Raw genomic sequence first — 9,016 nt, 5'->3', positions numbered from 1 at the left:
TTTTAAAGTAGCCAATGCTTTAAGGCTTTGGCAAGAATCTACTTCATTCAGGAAAGAATTCAAAACCAAAACAACCATTGGATAGGTCCATTGCAAATAATATAACCAAGAAATCTTCCCACATTCAAAATAAAATAACAATTTCAAGCCTAAAGCTAACAGATTGAAATCACTATAACAAAATGCCAAAAACAGGCCCACATTCAAAGTGTTGCTTAAACAAGTTTTTTTACTTCTTCTCTTCCTTTTCAGCCTCTGCAGCCTTCTTCATCCTGGCACCAAAATGGCGCTCGTTCACACGCTCGATACGGAGTTTGTCATAAGCCTTGAAGGACTTCATATCTTGAGTAACCTTAACAAGCTCGACAGTAGGCCTCTCAGGAGCAATGGGCATGTAAGGTCCTTGTACTTGAGTTGCTGTTGCCAATTCCTCAGGAGCCGAATCACCAGCCTGCAAAGAGTCCAGATAAGAATAAATCAAGATAACAGATGACAAAAAATAGATAAAATAAAATATCTTACTCAGCAAATTTAAATAAAATGATTAAAAAAAATTACCTTAAACTTGCGAGCACGTCTTGGGAAAACAACCAACTTAGCCTTGTAAGTCTTGAGCCTCTGAACATTAGATTGAAGACCCTCAAGAGAACGGTTCTTGCGTCGATGATCGACTGAAACACCAATTGTCGGAGCCAGTTTCTTGGGAATTCCAGCAGCCTTAATGTAAAGAGAATAAGATTAACTAGGGCAAAAATAACAAAGAAGCATCAACCACATACAATGCATTACAGACATATGATCATTACACTTCAGCCGCGTTATTCTATTCCACCTCTTAGAAAGAAAAGTACTTAAATCAAAGTACTTAGTAGCATGACAAGACATTTATTCAAAACTTCTACCCCGAGCACACACAATGGAGCCATAGACGGTCAAATGAAATCCAATCCATGAAATAATTTGATCTATGGTTAGCATCCTCTTGACAGATACCTTTGGCATTGATAGTACCGTAGTAGCATCTAAATGGGCAAACATTGTGGCAGGAGCAAGATCAGTCGAGTCATCCGCAGGCACATAAACTGCTTGCATAGAAGTTATGGACCCTCTTTGACAGAAGCTATTCTTTCTTGTAAAGAACCCATTTCGGTACTAAGGGTAGGTTGATAACCCGCAGCAGAAGGCATTCTACCCAATGAGGCGGATACTACTAACTGAATTGGGGAATCAAACTGTATCACTTTTTTTATAGATCGTCCTACAAAACCTTTTTAATTATATAATTAATATAGTAATTAAGTTAATATGCAATTCAGTAATTTAATTCCATGCCTTACGAGATATGAATTGTTTGTTTGTTTCTTTTGAAAATGAAAAAGGAACTAAAAAAAAAGAATAACTTAAATCTCCAATTGATTTGATTATTTTGTAGATCTATTTAACATTATAATTCTATACATACACATAATTATCACTTCTAACCATTTTGTTTTGAGAAAATTTCTTATACGTTTCTAGGGGTACTGCTCATCCATGTCTATCCCAATGAGCCATTTACCGAATCGTTGCAATCATAATTAACATAATGTGAATGCATAAGCAACGTATGAATCAAATCAATTATCGAAAATGAAACTAAGAAAACAAGAAAGAAACCTTGAGTTCCTCAAGAGTAAAGCCTCTGCCAGCCCTTAATTTCATGTTGTATTTCAAAGTCTGGCCATGAACGACGGGACGAAGCGGCCCAGCAGTAGGGCGAGGGAAGATTTTAACGGCCTTCTTTTGACGAGCTGTTAGTGGTTTTCAAACAAACAAACAACGAATAAGCACCACGAAAAGAAAACGACATCAACAGTAACAAGAAGTAAAATAAAGCTAATTAAAGAAAAAAAAAAAGACTGACCGACTCGTCGTCGATTTTTGCGAGCAGGTTGGTTGAACCAAGTCTTGACATAGTTCTGCCAATGCTTCTTAAAGTGCCCATTTGGAATTACGTTGTTATGCTTCATTTCTGCGATCACATTCACAACTAACTATCAAATATAAGAAGATTAAGATTGATGGGCATTTAATCCCATGTAATTTTAATTAAAGTTGATTGAATCCAAGGGCTAGATGCTAGAAGAGAGAGCTTGCTTATCACATACCTGTTTACAGAGCGAAATGCAGACGACTATGTCCGTTTCTCTCAGTCTCGACGGCAACAGAGCCAACCACTTTTAAGGGCGAAGCTTTGCTTCATATATAATGTCCACAAAACTAAACCCTAGCTCGCCACTTACCTTATCTATTGGGCCGGGCCGGCCCTTCAATCGGTTTTAAGAGTTACCAAGTTCCATTAGTAATTACTAAATTTTATTTACTTTTACATACAATATTTATTTATTTAAAGTGGTTGAGGTTCGATAAATATTGGTCAGAAAATAATTATTGTATCAATGACTTATATATAGTCAACTGTAAATAGAATCAACTAATAGCATATTAACTCGTAGATTTGAGGAATTGAAATCTAAAATATGATGTTTACTTATTAAAATATAAAGAGAATGGAAATGAAAAATGCAGGCCCATATATTTTTATTGGCGCTTGGTAGAGCTTTGTGAGGAGTTTATTAGGCTTTAGGAATTTTCTTTTTTCTTTAATTTTTTGGTATTTATATTTTTCATTTAAAAAGAAGGCATATTAGAAAAATTGAAATGTTAATAGGATAAAATTGAAGCTCTCAAGAATGAGAGACTCATTCCCATCCTTTGGGGAAACAATTTCTCATCTTCCATTCTCAATTGGGATAGGGTAGGGCTCGTGATAATTCTGATTCTTGCTCTATTTCATAAAGAAAATGGGAGATTGCTAATTTCTTCCCTACAGTAATCAACATATAACATTTTCCCCTCTGTTGTTTTTATAATGGCCAAAAACCCCCCTGATAGCATAAATTTACAATATTACCCTTATTTTCAACTATTCTTTTATTTATTTTTATTATAAATTAAATAAATCACATGAATAAAAACTAAATAAAAAATAAGAAATATATGTTTTGATATGAGCAAAAAAATTAATAATAATTTTTTTTCTTGTACTTATTTAATTTGTGAAAATTTTCTTACAATAAATATATAAGAAAATTATTATAAAATGATAAAAAAATTATTATAAGAAAACTTGAATGACAAATAAAAATTTATTATAAGATAAATAATAAAATATTCTGACTATCTTTTTACATTTAATTTTAAAATATTACAAAATGTTTATTATAAGAAAATGTTCACAAAATAAATAATTACAAAAAAAATTTATTATTAATTTTTTTCTCATTTCAAAACATATATTTCTTATTTTTAATGCTTAATTTTTTATTTAATTTTTATTCGTGTAATTTATTTAATTTATAATAAATGTAAATAAAAGAGTTGTTAAAAATAAAGGTAATACTGTAAACTTATGCGGTCGGGGGGTTTTTGGCCATTATAAAAGCAGCAGGGAAGTAAATGGTATATGTTGATTTCTGTAGGGGAGAAAGTGACAATCCCCCCAAAGTAAATACTGTCAATAATTTCAATTCTCCAATTTGAAAAGTATAACACAACATTAGAGTATCACAACAAACTCTTCATTTATTTTTTTTAAAATAATAAAAAAAAGAACAAAGATGACGAGCACTAGGGGAATCAAAACCCATGACCCCTTATTTCTATGACAAATGACCAATTAACTAAATTGTCTCTTTCGAGATATAATTAAACTAACTTGTACAAATATTATTGTTCGACTTTCGTCCTTCAAACATATATTATACATATATGTCTTATAACAAATAACTTTATTTCTTTAAAATTAACAATTATTTTATTTAATATGAGACATACTAGAAATTAAAAATGTTGGTGGCTTATAAAATATAGAACTACAATAATCAGCAAAAAATGGGCTTTGAAACCGTATTTCCTGTCGCGATAGACATTAGAAAATAGAAATCAAAACCAAGTTTAGTCCCGTGGCTGTAACATCATTTTACCATAGGCGATCGTTCATTTTTTTTTTTTTTAAGTTAAACCATTTCTCTTCCAAGCATTATGATATAAATCAAATTACCATAGCAAACACATTTAGCCTTTTTTTTTTGTTACAAGCAATTATGATATTAAAAAAATACCATAACAAACACATTTCTGAATGAATCTCAATAAGAAATGATTTACAAATTCAAAAAAGCTGAAGGCAAAGAAGAAACACAAAGTGAAGCTTAATGGCCTGGTTAAGATAATTGGTTCCAAACTAAACCTACCTAAGCATATCATGACAGTCTGAGAAGCAGTGAAGATATATCATAGGGATTCTTGTAACTACTAGAAACAGTGGTGGCAAAATACAATTTTTTGGAAAGTACAAATAGGATTCACAAGGGCACATTTCTAGAATGTTCATGCGTTTTTTCTTTAAACTAACTATCTGCAAATGAGGTGAGGCATTGAGTTCATTTATCCCACTCTAAATCCAAAAATTGTTGATCCACCTTTGATGAACTCGAACTCTCAGTACTACTTCTGGGTAGCTGATTAGTCAACCGGTCCCAACCCATGAGATGAGGCAATGCAAACTGCACAGGAAAGCAAGTTATTTGGAAAAAATAAAAATAGTGCAGTGTGATGTAATTATCCTGCAGCTATAGCATGTTAATATATTTTTAGAAGGATGAACTCAGGCATTAAGTTTGGAATGAAACAGATAACAGGTAAAATCAATTAGACATCTGACTATAAATGCATAAAACTTATTCTTGGACACTCCACATAAACCTATTTTTCCGTGATGGACTTGGATCTTGAATCTCCTAAAACTGAGGTCACTTGAGAACAACATATCACGGCTGGGGAGCCCAGTTGTGATCGACTAGCAATTTCATTTGTGCATACCTAATGAATGATGCCTTTCATCAAATTTAAATGCCAAAACAAGATAGTCTGGTATGAATTCCAGAAGTTCAGATATCATACACTGCAAGCAGTCTTCATCACAGCAAATTCTGCAGTCGAGACAGGAACAACAAAGCGCTCATTGGTTTTCAAAATGTTGTTGGCGACATCTGCCAAGAAATTGCATATGCAATGAATAAAAATTTAGTAGGAACTCTCTCTCACCCCCCCCCCCCCCCCCCCCCAACCCAAAATAAAAAATAAAAAAGGAAAGTGCTGAGCTCAGGCTAACATTAAGTTAAAGCATTAAATTGAAACTCCAGTTAGTAAAAAACTGAATATAGATATAATTTTGCAGACAGAAAAAATGGTTCTGAAGACTCCATTGTCAGCCTGCAGTACCCCACTGAAAATAACAACAGCTCTATCACCACACAGTAAACTTGATACAATGAAGAATGAGAAATGAATACAATAGGTTTCGGAAACCGAACAGCCAAAAAAGAATTGTCTTCAGATAAAAAAATAAAGTGAAAAGTTGTTACTTGATTCATAACATAACACCAACAAGGCAAAGTAAAGCAGCAACCCTTTGCATTAGTAGCCGAAACCAACAAAAGTTAAATCGTAAAAAGGTTTATTTGATATTGAAAAAAGGAAGCTACATGTGATACAAACAACTGAAAATTTGTAATTTCAGATGAAAAGTTATTGAACACAGGTAGAGTACTCACTCAAAGATATGAAAAAACCATCCGCATTTGCCTTAATCGATAAGCTCTTCCTCATTTGACCGGCATTGCTGTAGCAGTACTTTATTGTCAGAAAAACTAACAGCATTCAGAAAATTAAAAGGCACTATAAAAATTTGTGCAATGAATTAAAAGATATACCATATCAGCACTTAATCAAACTGTTAATCATATTCTTGAGTACATAAATGGGCAGCAAAATTGTAATGCCCAAAGATCAAATTGCCTTATCTCCCCTACCAACCCCCAACCCCAAACAAAAACAAAGAAAATAAAACAGAAATATGCCAGAAGATCAACCTTGATAGCATTGCAGGATCATGGAAGAATTCAGAAGAATCTCTGGGACCCATGGTTAGCAAAGACCCAACTTCTGTTGGTGATAAAGCAAAATGCTACAAAAGATCAAGTAACTCAGTCAGTCTAACAGCATTGAATGTGTGTCTGACAGAGGGAACACATATATCCAAGAAGAATATTATAATTATATGCTACTTCTCGTCAGTACTATTGCAACAGCTAGAAAGTGAAAGTAAGCGAGGCTTAGGTATTGACAGATGAAACCATGAATGTGAAATAAAGCGATCTAATTGCTAAGAAACTTACCTGCTTCTTTGCCCAATCATACTTGCGCTCGCCAATGGCAGGTGCAAAGGTCAACAAAATGACACCTTTGCGCTTAACTTTTAAATCCCCAGACTGTACACCACAAAGGACAAATAGAAAGCATCATTGACTTTGTATAGCAAATTCATATAGATGAACGAATTTGTAAGAAAGAAAGGTTAAATCATACATCCAATTTCATGAAAGTTGGCAGAACCGGATCAACAGAGAATGCAGCTTTTCCCTTATAAACATAATAAGGAGCAAATATACGACCTCCTAAACTCCCTACATGTTCAAGATACAGGAACCAGATAAGATAATTTGCAAACAACAACATTAGTAGCAGTTTAAAAAGTAACAAAATTTTCTAAAATTCTTATAAACATGCTTGTCAAAACACAGTCCATACCCTTAGCACTAACATCATGACCAGTAGTTGACATTCCAGCCTGGGATATTAATACATGTGACGTCAAACCATCTCTTACATAATTAGCTTCTCCAGCTAACAGTTTCTCAGACAATTGGCTCCTGTTTCAATTTGAAAAAATGAATAAATAAATAAAAGAATCCCTTCAACTATGTTAGAAATATTCATGTAAGATTTCAAAGAGCTGAAGAAAAACAACACAGAGGTTGATGCCATTTCCATATATAAATGTTAATAGACTCATAATAAAATCAATTGACACCCATGTCATAACAGGAAAAACACTTCAACTGCTTTTTATTTTTCCAAAATCTATTTTAAACTGCTTCTATTAAAAAAAAAAAAATACTTTCACTCTAGGAAACATTTACTACTTTTAGAAAAATTACTTCCACTAAAATAATTGATTCTACAAAAGCACTCCCAAATGCACCCCACACATTCGAGCACATGTGAATTCATTTCATAAAAAATTAACCAGTCTCTATTTTACTTTTTTTGTATATATTTGGATGAAATACAGAAAGCTCATTTTGAGATTAAACAATAGACACCCTGACTGCTTGCTTTTTAGAGAAGCATTTTATAGAAGTTTCTCTGGAAACGGCTTTTGAAGAACTTAATAGTAGCACTTGATGGGTGTACTTCCAGTAAGCATTTTCAAGTTCTCTCCCCCCCCCCCCCCCCCCAAGCACCAAAATAAGCACTTTAAAGTGCTTTTATATCACAGTTAAAAAACGCTTCCCACAAAAGCACTTTCAAATGTAACAAAATTTAAAACAATAGAAAAACATTTAAAATTTTTATCCTCCAATGTAAGCCAAATATTCGCGTTAGGCCCCAGTTGCAACACAACAAATAAAAATAAAAACCACACACGCAAAAGTTTGACTTTTTGCACTTTCTAGCATTTTCTGGGAAACCAAACAGGAAATGAAAATTACTTTCTTACAAAACAAACGAGGTTTTCGTAGACAAGGTACCTGGAAGAAAGCAGAGAGCGAGAAAGCTTCATCATCTTGGCTCTTTAAGAGAGCGAATGTGTTAGGGTTTTACAGAGAGAAATGGGTTTTTGAATAGCGTTTACAGAGATTTTGAGTGCCTTCAAAAAAGGGAAAAAAAAAATAGAGAGAGAGGGAGATTAAGAGTAAGAGTGGAAACTGGGGTGCATGAATGCTCCGTGCATCCTCTTTTCATTTACTGCCACGTGTCTTTCTTACGGTGTAGAACCACTGGAGTTTTGTGTTTATTTCGGTCGTTCTTATCTTTATTTTGTGAAATTTTAATCTAATTCAATTCTTAGATCGAATGATCATTTTTAATAAAATTATGTTTGAAAGAATCATTAAACCAATAAAAGATTTTAGAAAATTATTAGAATTTGAGACGGTAATAATATTTTGAGTATATAAAAATAAAATTGAAGATTGATAAAAAATGACTCAAATAATCTATTGAATAATTATATTAAGTTTCGTTCATGAAATAAGTGTTCGAGTTGCCTAATTGTAATGGGGAATGTGTTTGCGCATCATTTTTTAAAAGTTAATTAGTTTTTAAGTTACAATTATCACCTTTGTTTTGATCAAGAAAACATACTTCTAATAATTGGACGAAGTAGTGTGTGAGCTATATAGCCTATGATTCAGCCTTATTTTTGAAAAAAAAAATTAGATATTTTTATTATAAATTTTATGAATAAAAAACACTTTTAATTTCTTAAAAATCTCTAAAATATTTAAAAATAAAGAAATTACCATTAATCATACTTTTTTTAAAATCGCATTAAACCAATTCTCTGTTTAGTCAATTGGTCCGAGCTTCAAACCTTTTTCGACTACTGCAAGAGAATTTTCATGTGCATTTACCAATATAAGTCACTTTTTTTAGGAATAAATAGATTTTCATCTCCTATTTGGTAAGTAAGTGGAAACTGAACCGGGTTTATCGGTCTACGTTCTTTTCAGTAGTGATGATGGCAATAAGGTGGGAATCATAATCTCCAAAGCTAAACCCGAACCCGTTCTGAAGCCATCTCCGAACCCATCGCATATCTGAAAAAAAATTAATTGGGCATGGTTTGGGGATGTCTCCGCTAATCTCTAAATTAAGTAGAAAATTTTGATTGAAAATAGTTCAGGAATGTCCCTGATAATCACCAAATTGAATAGAAATTAAAGTAGGACCGAATCCCTACTTATTTTCTTTTTTCAAAAAAATTAATAATATTGAATTGTATATTTTACATAAATAATTTTGTTTACATATAAATTATGAACATTCATGTAACGTTTGATTAATT

At 32.6% G+C, this 9,016-nt stretch overlaps 2 protein-coding genes across 4 annotated transcripts; both read right to left on the bottom strand.

The window, feature by feature from the left end:
- On the bottom strand, positions 1-2,307 carry LOC102613171 (60S ribosomal protein L13-1). The gene is made up of 5 exons (XM_006478240.4): positions 2,148-2,307; positions 1,904-2,011; positions 1,657-1,790; positions 559-717; positions 1-451 (listed from the first exon to the last, which is right to left on the bottom strand). The coding sequence occupies exons 2-5, from the start codon at positions 2,007-2,009 to the stop codon at positions 230-232; spliced, it is 621 nt and encodes a 206-aa protein (XP_006478303.2). The 5' UTR covers positions 2,010-2,011; positions 2,148-2,307; the 3' UTR covers positions 1-229.
- A 1,844-nt stretch (positions 2,308-4,151) lies between these two features.
- On the bottom strand, positions 4,152-7,863 carry LOC102613455 (single-stranded DNA-binding protein WHY2, mitochondrial). 3 transcript variants are annotated; one of them, XM_052439014.1, is made up of 9 exons: positions 7,698-7,863; positions 6,694-6,815; positions 6,472-6,569; positions 6,282-6,374; positions 5,976-6,070; positions 5,658-5,725; positions 5,005-5,093; positions 4,807-4,923; positions 4,152-4,607 (listed from the first exon to the last, which is right to left on the bottom strand). In XM_052439014.1, the coding sequence occupies exons 1-8, from the start codon at positions 7,730-7,732 to the stop codon at positions 4,807-4,809; spliced, it is 717 nt and encodes a 238-aa protein (XP_052294974.1). In that variant the 5' UTR covers positions 7,733-7,863; the 3' UTR covers positions 4,152-4,607. The 3 variants fall into 3 exon arrangements, with proteins under 3 accessions (XP_052294974.1, XP_006478304.2, XP_024954278.2); XM_006478241.4 differs by lacking the exon at positions 4,807-4,923; XM_025098510.2 differs by lacking the exons at positions 4,807-4,923; positions 5,005-5,093.
- Positions 7,864-9,016: the final 1,153 nt, after the last annotated feature.

Source organism: Citrus sinensis, chromosome 3 (genome assembly GCF_022201045.2).
Source record: "Citrus sinensis cultivar Valencia sweet orange chromosome 3, DVS_A1.0, whole genome shotgun sequence".
In the NCBI taxonomy this organism is placed as follows: domain Eukaryota; kingdom Viridiplantae; phylum Streptophyta; class Magnoliopsida; order Sapindales; family Rutaceae; genus Citrus; species Citrus sinensis.
The sequence above is the reverse complement of the archived record's forward strand: the minus strand, read 5'-3'. Positions and strand labels throughout refer to the sequence as shown.

Coding starts and splice junctions, on each gene's coding strand:
- LOC102613455 (XM_006478241.4), bottom strand. CDS start 7,732: ATGATGAAGCTTTCTCGCTCTCTGCTTTCTTCCAG. Junction 6,375..6,471: donor CAACTTTCATGAAATTGGAT/GTATGATTTAAC, acceptor TGTGGTGTACAG/TCTGGGGATTTAAAAGTTAA. Junction 6,071..6,281: donor ATGATTGGGCAAAGAAGCAG/GTAAGTTTCTTA, acceptor GATCTTTTGTAG/CATTTTGCTTTATCACCAAC.
- LOC102613171 (XM_006478240.4), bottom strand. CDS start 2,009: ATGAAGCATAACAACGTAATTCCAAATGGGCACTTTAAGAAGCATTGG. Junction 718..1,656: donor TTACTCTTGAGGAACTCAAG/GTTTCTTTCTTG, acceptor CTTTACATTAAG/GCTGCTGGAATTCCCAAGAA. Junction 452..558: donor GACGTGCTCGCAAGTTTAAG/GTAATTTTTTTT, acceptor GACTCTTTGCAG/GCTGGTGATTCGGCTCCTGA.